This window comes from Seriola dumerili, unplaced genomic scaffold, assembly GCF_002260705.1.
Source record: "Seriola dumerili isolate Sdu_G_001 unplaced genomic scaffold, Sdu_1.0 BDQW01001323.1, whole genome shotgun sequence".
Lineage (NCBI taxonomy): Eukaryota > Metazoa > Chordata > Actinopteri > Carangiformes > Carangidae > Seriola > Seriola dumerili.
Window position 1 is genome coordinate 230,722 of NW_019175578.1, and position 18,907 is coordinate 249,628.

Consider the following 18,907-nt stretch of genomic DNA (forward strand, 5'->3'; position numbering starts at 1 on the left):
ATTATGAAACGAAGAAATAAAAACCAAATCAACACAAAGCCTCACACACGCAGTGACAGCAGACAAGAGTCTCACATTTTCCCTCACGTCTGGTATATGTTGTGTTTGTCTGGCAAAAAGCCACAAAGTCGTCCTTGAGGTTGTTATAGCAACCCAGAGTAAGTGTTCGGCGGAGGATAAATTATTCTCCCTGTCTGGAATAAAACAATGACAAGGTTCAGCTAATCATCTTCAGCATCTGATGAACAGGGTGCAATCATCAGCACAAGAGGACTCACAGCTCGGCCACTCAGACTCTCACTGCTGCCAAGACACATCTGAGGGCCTGTTTATTATGCAGCTGGCGCCTTGACTTCACATTACAGACGTGTGTGGGATGGTTTGTTCCTTTATTTTATTGTTAAAAAAATCATTTAATTTTGTGGAGTCTATTATGGACTAAAAGATTTGACACGTTTCTGAAGCTGTTTTTCTTTTAGTTTGTCGCTCTGAAGCTCAACACCAAGAGAAGAACATTTCCAACCTCTCTACATCTCCCAGCGCGTTTCAAGGATGTGCCAATCTGCACAGCAACAGAGGAAAGGAATATGTTTGCTCTCTTTTTTTATTTTGTTTAACTCACCACACTGTTGCACCAGGTGAAATGTGAGTATTTCAAGTCCAGTGAATAACCTTAAAACGGTACAAAGGGTAAACTCTACAAAAGAAAGAGCGAACAAACAAAAAGAAATAAAAGAAATAGATGAAATAAAAACTGAAAAATCATTTGAAATCATCTGCTCCACCAAATTGTCCCGCTTCCTCCCAAATATTTCATTTTCTCCTGGTCGATCTGACCAATCATAAACATGTCACATTCAAATAATCGAAGATAAAATCAAATGTTTAGATTGTTTATATTCCGTGGCTTTAGCTTTTAGATAATTAGGATTGTAGTCACAGAGAGACCACTCAGAGTAACCCAGTAATGAGTCTTGAAGTCTGGCAGTTAGTCCAAGCAGCCTGGAGCCCAAAGGGTTAAAAGGGAGGTGTTGGGTGGGGCTGGACATAATAGGAGCATTTCATGTCATTGTTTTTTCCTGTAAAGTCTTGTGATAACTCCCAAAATGCCAATAAAATATATTCACAAAATAAAAAAGAAAGGTGAGAAAAGAAAGTAAAGGGAGGACAGAGGTCAGTGACGGCGATGGGACGAACTTTGATTTCTATTGTAGAAATAAACATTTATCACAAATGGAGGAAGAAGATTTTATATCAAAGTCAATATATTCAGTGTCAGGCGTCTTCTTCCCGCGACTGATCTGCTCTTGATCTGCTGATCAGAGACTCATCGCATCTCCTCGCTGCATGGCTGAGGGGTTACAGATGAAGAGGGTGCGGAGTCTGACCGGCTTGGAAATAGACAACGCTGCACTGTGTCATGGTGCACTCTGGGAAAAGCCAGGGTTTAGGATGCAGTAATTACCCTGTGCCTTCTGGCAGAGATGTAAAGAGGCTTTCAATAGATCTCTGCGCACCTGGAGACAGACCTAAAACCTAATGAGGTTTTTGGAGAAAGGGAGAGTGATTGGTCAACCGCTGCTTTCATTTTCTTTCAAATAAAAGCGTCCTGAAATGGAATAATCTGTTTTTCATGCCTTATGGCTAAAAGCAGTGCGTGTTAAGCCTGTGACAACTGGTGTGAGCAACGACCCCACAACTTAAAGGAGCATTAGACCCAACAATAGCTCTGACATGTCGTACTTTCGGTCACTGTATATTTAAATCAGACGCAGGATTCAGAGAGGGCGTAAAGAAATGTTATTTCTGGCTGCTAGTGTCCATTGACTCTCTGTATACGGTATAAGCACCTTTTCAGTATATCCACTACACTGTTTCTATTAATGGATTGCCCCAAAGCCATTCTCAGTGAGGACAATCCTAAAGTCTATTATACTGCTAATTCCCCTTCAGTTGAGGTGACCACAGACACACAAACAGGAGAAACAAACAGTTCCCGGTTTGGCAGCAGCGTTGTTCTCATATGAATCACAAAGGGTGATTTTTTATTTTATTTTATTTTTTTAAATCATGTTGTTAAAAGCAAGTCAGTTAATATACGAGCAATTCAACAACTACATCCCGGAGCCGTGAGCGTGGATGACTGAGAGCAGCTGAAGTCCGACTGCTCGTGACCTTTATGGAAATATTCACACGCGAGGAAAAATTGTTGCACAAAAGTGACATATTGTTTGAAGTGAAGAGCCGCTCGGTGGCTGAAATAGGTTCTCAGGTCTAAGCTGGGATTAGCGGTGCAGCTCCGTATACTGCCAAGGGATTTCTCTTTTAACCTCATGTCATAAGGTGATGTGGGGGGGGGGGCGGGCTCTCTCTCTCTCTCTCTCTCTCTCTCTCTCTCTCTGCCTTAATTATCTTCATTATTGCTCATCAAGTCACTTGCCACCAGTTCATTCAAAAGCACCATTACGTCTGGATATGTCGTTTTAATCGGCCTGTTTCCCCAAAAACCTAATGCTGATGTTTATCCAGTAGAACAAAGTACAACTTAGCAAAGTTACATTTGCTCCAATAGCAGAACTTCCTGTTTTTCTATGCAGTAGAGCAGGACATGAGGCCTGTAGTAACGTACACTCCCTGGACACTTTATTAGGTACACCACTACAACAGATCTGCCACTTTACATGTAATCCCCCATAATCAGCTTTTGTACTGGAGCCACTCAGTGTATTTAAACAATGAAATATCATCGAAGAGGTCATTTCATCATCCCTCTGCAGAGAGGAGGAAGTAGACATACATGAAATACTCTTATCATGCAGATTGGCTCCTTCCAGAATGTTGTGTTGTATTATTATCATCATTATTATTATGATTATTATTATTATTATAGGATTCTAATTAGTGATTATTAACATGCATTTGAATGTTGTTATTGTTGCTGGTGGAGGTGAAGCTATTTTGATGGCCTTATATTGTTGGGGAGTTGATTCTATAAACTCGTCACATTTTGGAAGTAGAATCTTTCTAACTGTAAAGTAAACAGCGTATTTTATTTTGAAATGTTGTGGAGTAGAATAAAATGGAAATGTCTTTGGTTTCTGCAAAAGAGCAGGATTCATATAATACTCCTACATACATGTATACAGCACGTTTCCAACTTGTGTTTTTAATGTGACATTTTATAAATATTTCATGTTTTAAATGTGTTTCTGTTTCTCCATCACTTCAGTATCCCGTGTGTGTGTGTGTGTGTGTGTGTGTGTGTGTGTGTGTGTGTGTGTGTGTGTGTGTGTGTGTGTGTGTGTGTGTGTGTGTTGTGAGTCGTGGACACAGTGATGGACAGGACTCCTCCCCTTGTCTGATCTGGGACCTGTGAGCTCAGTCTCCTCTCCTCATCCTGCAGAGCCGCAGCTGCTAACCATGGACAGCCCGCATCGATATTTTTGGTGACACTGATCTCGGACGAAGCGAGCGGGAAAAAAAAAATAATTTCATGGGAGAAAATCTATTATGTTGTTTGTTTTGAAGATGGAAATATCAGGAAACAATCAGAGAAGACCTGCCGGTTCCGTCGGCTCAGAAAACTCAGTGTGAAAAGGCGTCAGACAGGTGAGTGCATGTCCTCCGCCTTCACTCACTTTGCAAGTTTCAAACTTTTCTATAATTAGAGTCTCTGTGGCGCATTTCACCAAGAAAACCTGCGTTTACATCCGTTTCTGTCGCTGCAACAAGTGAACTGTCGAAGATGCTCAAAAGAATTCCCACTAAAGGTGTCAAGGCTTTAATATTTTTTATTTGAACTCAACTTATAACTTATAAAAATGTCCAAAAATGTGGAGTTATAGCAATTACACTTACCGAGCCACCACAAACTGACAGGCCTATTACAATATAAGGTTATAATATATATACTATATATATATAGAATCAGATGTCATGTTTCCAGTAAATAAATAATGCCCTCGCTACAAGGTGCATGCCTAAGCTTGTTTAATATGTGAACCCTGTGCTTTACCAAGGCAGCTGGACTTGAGCCTCTTCAACAACCTCAAGCGAGTCCAGTTGGCTTGGTACCCAGCAGCTATACATGTGTAACAGGCTTTAATGTGGCCGACAACACATGTGTATCAGGGCAGCGCATGTCCTGACGAATGCACAACCTTTACCACAAGTCACAAGCTTCTTAGCGGGTCTTGACCCGCGGCTGCTGCAGGGCAACTAATCTCCAGGAAACAAAAACAGAAGAAGAGTTAAACTTCGATTTTGATGTGGAAGTGCCGTTTATCACACAGTTAACTCTCCAGAGCATCACGTCTGTGTATTCATTTATTCTAAACACAATCTCACCAGCAGCAAATGATTCAGACTGATTCATTTTGATTGGAAATATCAAACATCAGCCTTTCAAAAAAGCATTTTTCTACATTTTAACCATCATGAAAACAATCCTGTAGAATAAAAAATCTCTTAAATGGCAGATATTTCCACCATCTGTGTGTGTGTGTATCAACAGAACCGGTGTGTGGTTCGGTGATGATGATGATGATGATGATGATGATGATGATGATGATGTAACTCACATTCAGTGTGCAGACACACCGTGGGCTTTACCTTTCATCACCCCTCAAGCACTCAGCTTCTCAGTGACTCTGGCAGTGTGATTTAATTTAGTGGGGGTTGGTTAACTCCCTGGTATTAGCACTAATCTACATGTGTGCACGTGTTACAACAATTGGTGTTCCCCAGAGATCAGTGAGTCATTATTTACCAGCAAACAAATAAATCTATTATTTCAGGCAAAAAAAGAATTAGACCTTATTTAACGTGTTACATTTTTAATGTTTTAATTAGGCAGAAATTTTCAGCTGAAATTGATCAAAACATGAAAATGATATTTTTTAAATGCAGTTCTTGGGGACTTTACACATTGTTGATGTGGCTGTTTTCTCCACACTGTACCCAGACCTGAAGAGAGTACCTGCCCTCAGCCACGTACACCTGAACCTGTTCTTTAAGTGGCGCCCTAATAGACTTAACCCGCCGTATACATGACCGAACATAGCAGCAACAGTCCACCTGTAAGCCATAGCTTAGTTATTTTAAAAAGCAGCTGATCGTTCACAGAGAGAGGGCACTGATCCTGTTTAGTGTTAAGGACATAATGAGCATGTATTTTTAGGTGCTGGTCTCAGACGGACGGTGAAAAGTGTAGTTCAGTAAACACATCAACAACGGTTGTCATGAGTCGCATTCATGGTTGTGATGGGTGACTTCTGGCGTGTATGATCTGAAGTGTGTGTCATGATGCGTCGGTCTTACAGTGTGTTTTTTATCTCTGCACCTGTGTGCTGCAGGTCAGCTCAGCCAGACACGACAACATGGCAGAAAACTCCTTTTCAACCAGGCAGCGGTTGTCCACCAACACACACGATGACGAGCTCGCGGTCATTGAAAATGGGGACAGCAGGTCTGACATCACCTCTAAACACAGTTCACACTCATTATCTGCTCATACTGCAGGCGGCATTTTGGGAACTAACTTGACTTCATTCCTACTTTATCAGTGGCTTCTGCATTGTTGTTGCATATTGCCCTTTAACCTTTCTGACACCTGACAACACATCCTGCACGTTTGACAAAGTAGAATTTAATTGCTTGGAAGTTGCTTCATGCAGTTTGCATAGCATCAGCTTCAGCATGTCACTTGACACTTTTTCCAACCTGCTGTCTTCCAGAGCTCACTCTCTTCGTGAAGACAACTCTGAAACAGCGCTATCTTCACAGTCCCACAGGGACTCATTTACAGGTGCTGGGGCAATGGCCAGGTAAACGTCTGTAGTAATATTTTAAAGTAGTAGTTACTAGTAAACAACTGGTAGTTAGAGTAGTTATTCCACTTCCATCACCTCCATTATATTTCAGAATTAAATTTGGTAATTTTTTTTCCACATTTGGCAGCTTTAGTTTCTAGTTACATTCCAGATTATACACAAGATTAAAGATTAAGGTTACATACGCTTTTGACTTGTAACCCCTTACGAAAAGCTTCTAGAGTCTTTTAAGTTTGGCGTTTAAGTTGACCCTTTGGACGAGATCGAGCCTTACGTTGGGAACCCAGTGGACCATCAACCTGTATATAAAGTACTTTAAACTGTCTCCACCATGAGCAGCTACAACAGTAAAATTCTGCTTACACATTGATGCAATAGTATTAACAATTTAATAATGTAACACATGATAATATACTGCATCTTCTGTACTGGTACTTTTAGTGAAGTGTAGGGTCTGAATACTTTGTCCACCGCCGGTGTTTACATATTCTGGGAGATGGGATGACATAGTTAATTCCTAGCCTAGTCACCTTGTACCCTCTTACCTCCCGCTGACCCTCTAGGCTCTCTTACTTCTTCTTCATGCTGCGAAACTGGGCGTCTCACAGAATGAAGCCCGAGACACAGAGGCACGACTCTTTCCTGGAGCGCTTCAGAGGCCCCGAGCTCAAAGACATGCACAGTCGAGAGAGCAATGCCCAGTCTGTGGGTCACAACGACACGCTCTGCAAGAGAAAGTAAGTACTGGGCACAAAACGGGATAATTAATCAGCAAATACATGAGTAACAATCAATCCCTTCAAAGCTTTGACAAGTAAAACTGGGCAGAATGGAAATGGAAAAAGATCATCAGCATCTTTAGCTTCAGTAATGTAAAATACAGAAGGGTCCAAAGGTCTGAGACCAAGTGGACCCTGTATTTCCATTTGGCCTCCACACAAACATCCCTCACCCACCCGGATCACGAGAAGGAGGCTGAGGGTGAAATTAATAAATAAGACGTCAACTGCATTCTTTGGAAAATGTGAGTTTTTTTTTAGCTAAAAAATCAACCTCACACCTACTGTGATGTCGCTCTGCTAGCTAACCACGAGCTAACGGTGAAGTGCGGTCAATGTAATCGTCCCAGAGATGAGTCATCAGAAAATATTGTCACAGGATGAGAAAAGAGGAAGAAATGAAAAAAAATGCTCATTTTTCGTCTCTACATTTATCATGTTACAAAAGACGGATGAATATTCAACACACGGACACAGGATTGTATTTTTCATCTCATCGCGTCTTCAAGAGCTTTAATGTCTGACACTTTAGGGTTCACTGTGCAAAAACTTGTGTCCTTTATCTCTTCCCAAAGTCTTGCCAGTAAGTGGCCGCTAGCTGCTTACAACATGAATAACTGCAACAACACAGACGAGTAAGTGTGTAAACTATATCTCTATATCTCGCAGGAAACAGCATAGCTAATAGCATAGAGAAATCCTTGAAACCACGTCTTCCAATTCTACATTCCTTTTTGACTTTTCCTCCTGCAGTAGACAGAATAAAACCCTGTCCCTTTGCTTGCTTGAGTGAAGTTATGATGTGGGTTATACTGATTTTAAGTTGTAAACCGAACAAGGCCACGGAAACTTGCCTGTGTTATGATGCCATCTGCTGGACAGATGATGTATGACCTGCACCAGATCTTCCAACAATGTCTTGAACCCAAAAACTGTGGACCCTCCAGTAGACTCCCCTCCGTGTAGTCTGGTAGACGCTGTCCTTTCTCACATAAAAACTAAACTTGTGACCCCATAGCAAAAAAGAGGACAAAAAAGACGAGATTAAAAAAGATGAGAAAAAGGAGGAGGAGAAAAAAGACGAGAAAAAAGACGGGGACAAGAAGGAAGAGGAAAAGAAGGACGAGAAGAAGGACGAGAAGAAGGATGAGAAGAAAGACGAGAAGAAAGATGATAAGAAGGATGAGAAAAAGAAAGAGGAGCCCCCGTAAGTAGACCAGTAGGTAGTGTAAGTCTCTTGAGACTGAAATAAATTAATTACAGAAAACACGTCTGTTGTTTCATATTTGTGTCAAAATAATTAAGTCTTGTGACATCAATAAATTTTAAATTGTTTTCCTAGGAAAGAAATCTGGATTATGGATCCAGCTGCAGACCAATACTACAAATGGCTGACCGTCATCGCAGGCCCAGTATTTTATAACCTGATCATGATCGTAACAAGGTATTGTCCATTTAACATGCTTTAAAATGTATTCTTCACTCAGTGGGATGTTCACAAAAGTTGAAAAAGCTTTATCCTCGTCTTCCAGAGCCTGTTTTAATGAACTCCAGGACTCGTATACAAACCTCTGGATATTCCTGGACTACGCCTCGGACATGGTCTACTTCGGTGACACGTTCGTCAGATCAAGAACAGGTTGGATTCTTAAAAAAATAAGACAGAAATCATATGCACAAAATCAGTGTCTGTGTAGTTTGTAAATTTGGCTCCTATTTTTTTTTTTTACGTTTGTCCCTCAGGTTACTTGGAGCAAGGCCTGCTGGTGAAAGATTCCAAGAAACTGAGAGATAATTACAGAACAACACCTCAGTTCAAGTACGATGTCATTTCAATGATACCCACCGATCTGCTGTTTCTGAAATTCGGATTCAACAACCCGGAGTTTAGATTCAACCGTCTTTGCAAAATTTCGAGGCTTTTTGAGTTCTTTGAGCGGACTGAAACCAGAACCAGCTTCCCGAACATGTTCCGAATCAGCAATCTCGTACTTTATATCCTCATTATTATCCACTGGAATGCTTGTGTATTCTTTGCCATTTCCAAAACCATTGGTTTTGGAACCGACACTTGGGTGTATCCCAATATCAGCCACCCAGAGCACGGCCGCTTGGCCAGAAAGTACATCTACTCCCTGTACTGGTCCACACTGACCCTCACCACCATCGGAGAGACCCCTCCGCCAGTCAAGGATGTTGAATACCTCTTCGTCATTGCCGACTTCCTCACCGGTGTCCTGATCTTTGCTAGTATCGTCGGTAACGTTGGTGCCATGATCTCCAACATGAACGCCTCTCGTGCAGAGTTCCAGGCAAAGATTGACTCTATAAAGCAGTACATGCAGTTTCGAAAGGTCACCAAAGACCTGGAGGCCAGGGTCATCAAGTGGTTCGACTACCTCTGGACGGAGAAAAAGACCTGTGATGAGAAGGAAGTGTTGAAGAACCTCCCCGACAAGCTCAAGGCTGAGATTGCCATCAACGTCCATTTGGATACGCTGAAAAAAGTGCGTATTTTCCAGGATTGTGAAGCCGGTCTCCTGATTGAATTGGTGCTTAAGCTGCAGCCACAGGTGTTCAGCCCCGGAGATTACATCTGTAAGAAGGGGGATATTGGCAGGGAGATGTACATCATCAAGGAAGGGAAGCTGGCGGTGGTGGCAGATGATGGCGTCACTCAGTTTGTGGTGCTCAGTGACGGCGCGTACTTTGGGGAAATTAGTATCTTGGGAATCAAGGGCAGTAAGGCAGGCAACAGGAGAACGGCCAACATTAGAAGTGTAGGTTATTCCGATCTCTTTGCCCTATCCAAAGACGACTTGATGGAAGCGCTCACTGAGTATCCGGACGCCAAGAAGGCGCTGGAGGAGAAGGGGAAAGCCATTCTGATGAAAGACAACCTGATTGACGAGGCGATCGCCAACGCCGGCGCCGACCCCAAAGACCTGGAGGAAAAGATCACCAAACTGCAGGCCAACCTGGAAGTAACACAGACCAAGTTTGCCCAGCTGATGGCACAGTTCACCTCCAGCCAGACGAGGATGAAGCAGAGGATCACCGACATGGAGTCCAAAGTGAAATCCGTACGACCAGAGGACTTGTCTGAAGTGATGGCTGACAAAGACAAAAAAGTCCAGTAACGTGAGAGACACCCGAGGACTTGACTGTAAATGAAGGGATTTTTCATTTAGAACAGTACAGTGACACTTTTTAAAGGCCCATGTTTATATCTATTTATACATCCTGTTTATTATCTTCCTTGTGTCAAATTGTGTACAGTGTATGCAGCAAATATATATATTTGTGTGCATGCTATCCTCGACAGCTAATTTCGTGTTGTCATGAAACTACTTGAGTATGTTGATCACTCGTGTCTGCGTATAATAAGGAATTTCTTCTTTTATGAATCAAACTCTTATTGCAATACTGCAATGGAAATATCCATTTGATTGACTGTATATGAATGTACAAAATAAACCCAAATGCCAGTTATGTTTATAAGTTATTGTCAACATACATTATCGGTTGTAAGTCTGCAATGTTAAATGTGAATAAACATTAAAATATGAATGTAACATATATGCCTTACAGTAGGTGTTTATGTTGTTATATTGAAGGAAAAAGGAAACTTCTGCAGCGGTGAGAGAATCAAGACATTTTGTTTCCCCAGCAAGTATTTCTTGTATAACATTAAATATAGACGACTGAATTTTGAAAAGTTAAAAGTTAAGTTAATTGGCTTCATTAGGACTGTGTGGTTGTGGTTTGATCTGATATGATTTGATTGACAACTTGGAATTATTGTACTTTATCGCACAAGTACAAATAACAATAAACAAAAAAACATCTAAAAACAAAAGTGTTCTAACTTTGGCAGAAAGTTTTGTGTTTTTAAATCAAGACTTTTTTTTTGTCAAAGTAAGAATGTGGTTGACAAATACATTTTCAAGGCCTAAGAACCTGCAATCAATGATTTATTTATTTGTTTTGTCCAACACTGACTTTATTCCATCGATGGCGAACTCGTTAGTGAGCAGTTGCCTGTTTACACATTCAGCCGATATGAAGCATCGTTAGCGACGAGTACAAGTCCAATATTCTCCTCCCGAGGGAACCATCTGCTTTTTTAGCTGCTACAAGTGCTCCACCGTGTTCACCCAGCTAGTCTCTGATCTTGTCGGTCTGCTCTTTGGCAGGAAGTGTTCCAGTGGGTGTTAAAGAATCCAAACAATTAATTTGTGAGGCAGAAAATAACAACAACGACTTGAAAGCTCTGTAGAGTGGAGTAGAACTGCAGAGTCCAGGGATAATTCTCTGTGGGTTCGTCAATAAGATCGACCACTTCCACATTACGCATCGTCATGTGATGTATTTCTACTGTAAAAAAAAAATATCGACTACAACAGCTTTGAGTTATCTGTAATCATATGATGTTAATAGAAATTCCTTTATTGTATATTTTAGACAAAGTTTATGGATTTTTTTCACCTTTATTCACCTTGCATAATTGTTGCTTTACAGAAGAGTTTCACATTATCTGCACATTCTTTATGTACCTGAGATATTTGGCCAAATAAAACATTTCATGTGACTCTTTTTCCTCATACAGGCATTGCACATATGGGGACTGCACTTACTCATGTGCAATCAGCAACACTTTACAGCAAACAAAGAGAAGAAGAAGAAGAAAAAAAAACAAAAAAAAAACTTTTTTCAGGATGTGAAAATCTGAACCGACCAATCGGTGAACACATTCTGAAAAAACCCTGCAAGCTATCGAAACCACGCCGTCTGCTGGGGTTCACCGTTTCACAACACACAGTATTCATTTAAAATGTAACACAAGAGGCACAAAACACAGAAATACTTTAAAATAACCTTTAGGTTAGAGGTGAGTTCGTCTTCGCACCAACAGGGAAGTTTAAATATAAGCTCGTGAGTGAGGCTGTGTGGGTTAGTAGTAGGCTTCACCTCATTATAATCACAATGACAATCATGACCGAGAAGCACCATTATGCCCAGTCCACTCAGTGGTGGAAAGATGGCCTGAGGACTGATTACTGCTACTAACGGCAAAAACAAGTCAATCTAAATCAACAAATATAATGCATGTGCTGGCATTCACTAAAATCCTGTGTGTAAGTACACTTTCACAGTTTTCACTAATTCATTTTTTAATGTTCGCTCGGAAACAAAACACACGTGAAAATAAAAAATTAACTAATCGAAGTGCCGTGTTAAAACTCTTTGGGGAAATCTAATGTATATGAAGGTGATTCTCAGAGGAAGTGAGGCCTCAGAGTGAAAGGCTGACAGTTGAGTCTGACTGGTAGAGGTTGGTTAGGCACCGGGTTACTGCAGCATTTTGTTTCATGGCGTTTCCCTCTGCGTGTTTATCATACTCCCTTTTTTTAATTTTTTTTTTAATTTGTTAAAATGTGGTCAGAAAAACTTTCCCTTGTGGATCTGTCACAGCATCCCGAATCCTTTGGCGTAAGTGATGGCCTTGAGGAGTCTCTCTTTCAGTTTTTCTTTGGAGGAGTATTCTGGGAGCAGCAGAGCATTAAAGCAGGTGTGAGAGGTTGGTAGCCTGAAAAGAAAGGATGAAAGTAAAAACCCTGCACTTAATGGTAGATGTCTGCTTTTATCCAAAATGCTTTACAGTTTGCCTCTCATTTGTTTTTCTCCTGAGCACCACAAACGTCCTTTTCATTTTGGTTTGTAACTGTATTTCAAAATGCTATGCTTACGAAACGTAGCACCAGCCAGTGTCTTTCCTGTCACATACTACTTGGCCGGTTTTTCGTCACAAGTCGCAGCAGCAGTTACATTGTGAGAAACCCGTCATCTCAAAAGTGCGACCTTTGGATCGATGTGCAAAGATTTTAACACGTTTCTCTCATGATTGTCGACTTGCATCTCAGAAACAGCCGAACGATCGCACAGTGTAAATCTGGACTGAGATGAGCTTCACAAGAAGGTTCGAGCAGAAACGAAATGCTCTGAATCTTTACTCTTCCGACTGACACACTCTTCTTTTGTCTTTTTAGAGCCAATGGAATAAATAAATAAATAAATAAAAATAAAGTTTGGTACCTGTCTGTGTCTGAGCCGTTCTTGGCGATGATCATTTTTAATTTCCCGAGCCCGCCCACTGGTGCTCTGTCTGTACCGGTGGTAAACTGAAGAAACAACCTCTTCTGCTCCTCTCCAAATGAGTGAATTGTTTCCCAGAAATCTCTGTGGGCAGAAAACAGAAGAGAAACTTTATACAGCACTGATCTTGACCTATAAAATCTGTGTCAATCTGAATTATGATTTAGGACTTACTTGATAACTTGACTATCTTTGCTGTAACCTCCATCGTACTCTGTTGTCTTTTCAAGTGCTTCAAAATCAAGTTTCTGTGAAATCACAAGAGATCTCTCTGTAAGTCACGAAAACACTGGCTACAATAAAGCAACCAAAATCAAAATTAGTGTTGGCTTCCTCACCCTGCTTCCACAGATAAGCAGCTCTACTTCCTCTGGTCTAAACAAGTATTTCAGTGGGGACTCATTTGTGACCATTAGGAAACCTTTTTTAAAGGCTCTGAACTGTCGCTCCATGCTCTTGTTCAGTATGTACTCAGCATACAGGTCCACAAACTCCTGTGAATTATAGATGTGAATTACAAAAATACCTTTAAATATACAGAGAAGCATCATCGTTTACTTTATAACAGTGAGTCAGTCTATTTTGTGAGGAAAGAAGATGAAATGACAGTTGTATTATATGATTTTGAGCTATATATATATACATATATATATATATATGTATATATATCGAGCTGTGAAATCAATTCAATCAAAGGAGGAAAATGCGTCAGTTATTGCTTCTTTGCTTTTTATAAAATGTGGTCAGGAAAACTGTAACTTTGTGTGTACATGTCTGCTGCGTCGCTGCTACTGCCACCTCTATCTTTCTTCTTAGAGTTAGAGTTTGCAGGCTACTCGAATGTTGGATTTCTTGTCATAAATTAATTTGATAGTTAAATCTGATAGTCAATTCTATGTAATGTTGCTGGTATGATGTCAATATGACATATTTTTACTGGGAACTGCACGTCATGTGTGAAAAATAGGCGAGACGCCGAATCTCTAGATCATGCAACGCATCACACACGCTCTAACCCGTTAACATGGGGGCTGAAATGCAAAGAGAGACAATCTGCAGCCGCCACACACACGCAGAGCATCCAGTGTGTTCCTGACCTTACACTAAATTTTAGCTTTTAAATCATTATCTTGTAATTGTGCAGCCACTGTCAACAAAAAGTCCATAGACTCGCTTTAAACACCAATAGATTTCACCTGTCTGTTCTCCTTGGTAACAGGGATCTGGTCTCCCTGTTCCTTCAGGTCATATAATATTGGGTTCCCGAACAGGTCTGTGTGTGAGATCTGAAAGGTGAGCGTCATGTCTTCCTCCACGTTGCCAGTATATTCAAGCAATCTCTTCAGACTTTGGTAGAGAGCCTGCAATGGGAGAAAGAAGAGCCACAGTGAACACACAGCAACAGAATATCTGGAGTTATGATTGTGATTTTCTTCCTCGAAAAACTGCAGCATGGTTATCATTATTTTACCAGTAAAATCTAGAACATGCACAACATTTTGGAACTACAGGACTGATGTATAGTCTTTCACTGTATATTAATTTCGGAGAAAGTTACTATACTGGATGTGAGTCTGACAGGTCCAAGTAGGTCCCTCTCTTGCCCAACAGTTTCCTGTAGACAACCATGGGGAAATGGACGTCCAGGATGCAGTTGTTGTAGATGGCGAGCCCCAGGACGATTCCAATGAGGGTGTACTGAGCTTCGGTCTCAAGTGAGGACGAATTAAACCAGAAAAGTTTTGTGTCGTCGTCATACGTGAACATTCCTGTTCAGAAAATCAAAGAGTAAGAGAAAAACGAAACAGTTAGAAATACACTTATTCAGTTTGTGAGTAGATTGATGCGACTCTCAGATCTGTGCCCTAAAAATCAATCAAGAAAGACATTTCGCATAAAGACTGGAAATGGGGAAACAGGCTGGCTCTGACCGACAGTGACAAAATCCACCTACCAGCATGTCTGAAGCTCAGTAATTAACATGTTATATCTTGTTTCTTCCCAGGCAACCTCCCGGCCAAGAAACAGTGCAACAAACATCCCCTCGTAAAACCAGGAATTGTCGTTCTTTGGTTTTTGTACAGATGTAACGATGGAGATATCGTGTGTTAACCAGCGATCACACTATCACACTATTAATCACACTATTAATGCGTGCGTTAATAGTGTGATTAGAGGTGATGGTAGGTGGATTTTGTTACCTTCGGGCAGAACCAGACTAGCTGTTTCCGCCAGTTCTGGTCTTTGTGCTAAGCTAAGCTAACTGTCTCCAGTTCTGTAGCTTCATATCTAACAGACCGAGAGGTATAAACCCTCTCAAAGCTAGGTTTCCTGAATGTTAAACTATTACTTGAATATGATATAAAACAGGGATACAAGCAAATGTAAACACTAAAATTGTCTCACCTATGTCGAGATTGAAAATTTCCTCCAGGACCAACTGAAAAAACTCCTTTGAAACTCCTCCTTCGTCTACGCCTTGCTCCCCCTCAAACTCAACAAACAGCTGCTTCTTCAGGTCGGATGGATTCTCCATGGAGATCATCTCCAGCTGCAACAGAGGGGATTAAATGAACGGAAAAACACAGAGGGACTAAGTCACTTCGACTCAATGCGATGATAACGTAACGTAGTGTGCTGCGACTCACCCTGACGAGGGCGTCATCAATGATGTGATCTCTCCGAACTTTGAGCTTGAGATAGGGGTTGGGCTGCTGGCCCTGAACCATGCTGTAAAGGGCGGTGAGGCGACGCTCGCTGTACATCCTGATCCTGTTGTCATAGTAAAGTCCTTGGTTCTTGGTGATGACGTTGAGGATGAAGGGGCAGCTCTGAAAAGAAAACTTAGTCTCGGCATTGACCTTGAAGAAGGTGAAATCTTTGTCCATCTCCACTACGTCGTTCACTGACTCGTTAATAAAATCCTCAAAGGGGATGAGGGGTTTTATGCAGTCTACAGGCCGAACTCCCAGTTCTTTCTCCAGAGGATCGACCCGAGGTCCCTTCTTATAGAGCCGCTCCTCACCTAGCAGCTCATGCAGGGTGAGCTCATCGGACTCGGAGTCATCCTCATCCTCCTCATTGTGCTCGACATCCACTTCACCGCCAAGGATACTTGCATAGAAGACGACCTTTAAACACTGGGTTGCAGCCACCACAGTCTCGTCGTCATTCACCAGATTTTCACCGTCATAGTCGTTGCTGATGACTGTGAAAGTGATGAGCTGTTGGAAGGTCTCCATTATACGGCGGATGTGTCGGAGACCGTACGATGACCAGAGCTTTGACAGTCTTGCGAGTGCAGTCACGGGCAGTTTGCTCATTGCCTTGCAGAACTGTGGCATCGCCACTTCAAGGTACTCTGGACTGTGAAGGTTACTGTTCTCCATCACGATGATGAAAATGTTCAGGTAATCGGGGTTTGTTTCGTACACATCGAGGTAGTCCAGGTCAAGTTCCATATTTGGGGTGAGGTAAACGAGTGCGTTCACAAGAGCTGCCTCCACCTGCTCGATGGATAGAAGTTTGTCGTAGACTCTCCTCACGGCGTTGATGTCCACAGTAACCTCACAGGGGTCTAACATTTCAGTGGGAGACTCATCCGGTAACGAAGCTGCAGAGGAGGCACCCATCTTCTCCGAGGGTTGCTCACTCTGCTTATCATCTGTTGGTGTGAAAGAGTCCAGGTTTTTTGTACGGTTCGGTTCATCCTTCCTAAAACTCTTCACCAGGGCTTCTGAATTGGAGAAAACCTTGCCGATGATGCGGATGAGAGCGGAGTAGTCCCCTTCCTCCTCGCAGGAACTCAGGATCATACACACAGTGTTCTCTGTGAGGTAATGAACATCTGCAACAAAACAGTGCATTGAACAGTGAATAAAGAGAGAGAGAGAGAGAGCTAAATCAAAGTCAGAGTCCATAAGAATCAGTCAGTTCTGCAGTACCTGAGATGTCCTCCTTGTTGGGACTAAGGTCCATATCACTCATCTTATTGTCCAGTTGCGTGTTTTCCTCAGCACTGGAGTCTGGATAGGATTCTCTCTTGGAGGGGTGAGGACAGAGTTTGGCATTAATCTTAAACAGCTCAAGCGCTTTGGCAGCTGCTGAATTGTTATCCAAAGGTCGAAAATCACAACACGATGCGCAAAACTCATTCGTGCAGTTGCCATTTCCACAGCCTTCAGTTAACTGCTGAAAGTAGCGCTCAATTAGATGCTTTGCAGTCGCTCTGTTCCTGTGTAAGACATTCAAACAGGAAATCAGATTGATGATTTGGTGTCATCAATGTTTAGCAAAAAGCATAAACAGATATTTGCTTTGCAGGTAATAATAAATATGTCTAATACGTTTTGCAACCCTACGGAGCTGAATACTGAACAAGCACATATTTATATTTTATTTCAAAAGGCTAAAACATAATGACACATGGACAGGAACTACGGATAAAGAACATCAAAGGGTGCCACCCCTAAATGAAATATTAGTTTAACTAATTGCATGTAAATTAGTTTAGCTACTAGAATAACTACTTGAGTGCAAGTCCTAACAGAGTGTCTTACATTCGGCTGGATTCAGGTGTCCTCCTGCAGGCCCAAAGGACGGTCCTCTGAAAGTTTAACAGTGATGTTTACTATAATAAAAGAGTAAATTCGTTAACTGATCTTTAGGTTCTCCGCAAACAAAAGTAATTTTCAGAGTGACACTACTGATGAACTACTGTATTGATCACAAAAAAATTCTGTTATAAAATATTATTATCAATTTATAACTATATATATATATATATATATTTTACATAAACACAACAAAAAAAAACCCATTAAATTTGTTTTTAAGAGCGCTGGTTTCATATTGAGTCTGACACTTTACAGTTGAAAAAGTCAGTGTGGACAAATTTCTCTTACTAACTGAGTGACACATGCTGGTAACAATTACAATAACCGGTAAAATCAGCTGGGCTCCAGTGTGTGATTTTAATAAGCTCTTACCTCCTTCATTGCAGAGGGAAATTATTTGACAGATTTAATAACCACATAATCAATTATCCCAAGAAATGAAGGTAAAAACATCTGTCTGCAAACATCAACAACCAAATGACCAATTTACTAACAAAACTGTGACCAGTATTATGTTGTAAATTTACAAATATACAGTAAAGAACTGAAAATTTATATCTAGTAATAAACTGTAATTCTAAAACATAGTAAGAAACTAAAAAAAATGCAGAACAAACAATAAACACAAACAAATAAAATAAACGAACAAATCACAGACTACCATTAAAAAAAACACAACGTAAAGGATGTAAAAGAGCCGTTACTTATTAGTATAATAACCCTGGTTAAAATCACATTTATCAGCCACATTTCACCATCAACATGATATTGCAGAAATCCGTCAGCTGACCACGAGCTGTCAAACTGAGCTGGTATTTTAATGATTCGAGCTGCTCACGTCGCTTCGACACTTTCACCGCCTCTTGCTAATTTATCATCGGACACGCTCACGAAATGAACACGGTGCGAGAAAACGTTTAAAAATCAGTGTCACGGCTCCAACAGCCTCGTGTACCGACCTGTGATTTGAAGGATAGTCCCGTCTCTGTCAGTGACTGTGCAAAAAAAATAAATAAATAAAAAAAAAATCTCTTCCGTTAGTGAGACAGCGGCTGTTTGAGAAATAATTCAGTCCAGCGAGCCTCCGTAGCTCCGTCTGAAACTGCTTCAGTTTGTCGTCGACACGTAAATAAGGCTCCTGTGAGGCAACGTTAGGGAGTCATGCGACTTTGGTTTGTTGCAAGTCAGAGCGAGATTTGCTGCTCTACCATCTTGTAAACAAGAGCGCCATGTATCCCGGCATGCAGCGCGAGAATGTCAAACATCATGCCGCCCCTCCACGACCCACAGAAATAAAGAAACGCAACCTTTTTTTTTTATTATTATTTTACTGGGGAAATTTCATATTCATAAGGCGAAATTTCTTCTCAGTTCAGTCATTTAAATAGTTTATAATTGATACTGAACGTTATTTAAACTGATAACAAACAAGAAATCCATGTCAACAGTTAATATATATTCTGAAATGTCTGAATTAGTCTGTTACTCAAATTTTATATTTGTCCTTTGTTAATTTATGTATTTT

At 41.1% G+C, this 18,907-nt stretch overlaps 2 protein-coding genes across 5 annotated transcripts; one reads left to right on the plus strand and one right to left on the minus strand.

Moving 5' to 3' along the window:
• Nucleotides 1-6,390: 6,390 nt before the first annotated feature.
• On the plus strand, nt 6,391-9,883 carry cnga3 (cyclic nucleotide gated channel alpha 3). 3 transcript variants are annotated; one of them, XM_022767962.1, is made up of 6 exons: nt 6,391-6,568; nt 7,186-7,245; nt 7,629-7,817; nt 7,953-8,054; nt 8,143-8,249; nt 8,354-9,883. In XM_022767962.1, exons 1-6 carry the CDS (start codon nt 6,414-6,416, stop codon nt 9,748-9,750), a joined length of 2,010 nt encoding a protein of 669 aa, XP_022623683.1. In that variant the 5' UTR covers nt 6,391-6,413; the 3' UTR covers nt 9,751-9,883. The 3 variants fall into 3 exon arrangements, with proteins under 3 accessions (XP_022623683.1, XP_022623685.1, XP_022623684.1); XM_022767964.1 differs by lacking the exon at nt 7,186-7,245 and having other exon boundaries at nt 6,391-6,536; nt 7,696-7,730; XM_022767963.1 differs by lacking the exons at nt 7,186-7,245; nt 7,629-7,817.
• A 1,141-nt stretch (nt 9,884-11,024) lies between these two features.
• On the minus strand, nt 11,025-18,591 carry LOC111238452 (ubiquitin-protein ligase E3A-like). Of its 2 annotated transcripts, none has more exons than XM_022767966.1 (11): nt 18,342-18,591; nt 17,326-17,372; nt 16,711-17,000; nt 15,415-16,613; nt 15,173-15,317; nt 14,330-14,535; nt 13,963-14,127; nt 13,105-13,260; nt 12,941-13,014; nt 12,707-12,850; nt 11,025-12,200 (listed from the first exon to the last, which is right to left on the minus strand). In XM_022767966.1, coding segments are annotated over exons 2-11 (2,502 nt in total). In that variant the 5' UTR covers nt 17,328-17,372; nt 18,342-18,591; the 3' UTR covers nt 11,025-12,079. The 2 variants fall into 2 exon arrangements, with proteins under 2 accessions (XP_022623687.1, XP_022623686.1); XM_022767965.1 differs by having other exon boundaries at nt 17,326-17,396.
• Between the last annotated feature and the right edge of the window lie 316 nt (nt 18,592-18,907).

Excerpts from the sequence above, each read along its gene's own strand:
- cnga3 (XM_022767962.1), top strand. The coding sequence starts at position 6,414 with ATGCTGCGAAACTGGGCGTCTCACAGAATGAAGCCCGAGACACAGAGG. Across the intron at positions 6,569-7,185 it reads GACACGCTCTGCAAGAGAAA|TCTTGCCAGTAAGTGGCCGC; the intron begins GTAAGTACTGGG and ends CTCTTCCCAAAG. Across the intron at positions 7,818-7,952 it reads AAAAAGAAAGAGGAGCCCCC|GAAAGAAATCTGGATTATGG; the intron begins GTAAGTAGACCA and ends TTGTTTTCCTAG.
- LOC111238452 (XM_022767966.1), bottom strand. Across the intron at positions 14,536-15,172 it reads AATTTTCAATCTCGACATAG|GAATGTTCACGTATGACGAC; the intron begins GTGAGACAATTT and ends TTTTCTGAACAG. Across the intron at positions 14,128-14,329 it reads ACCTGTCAGACTCACATCCA|GCTCTCTACCAAAGTCTGAA; the intron begins GTATAGTAACTT and ends CTCCCATTGCAG.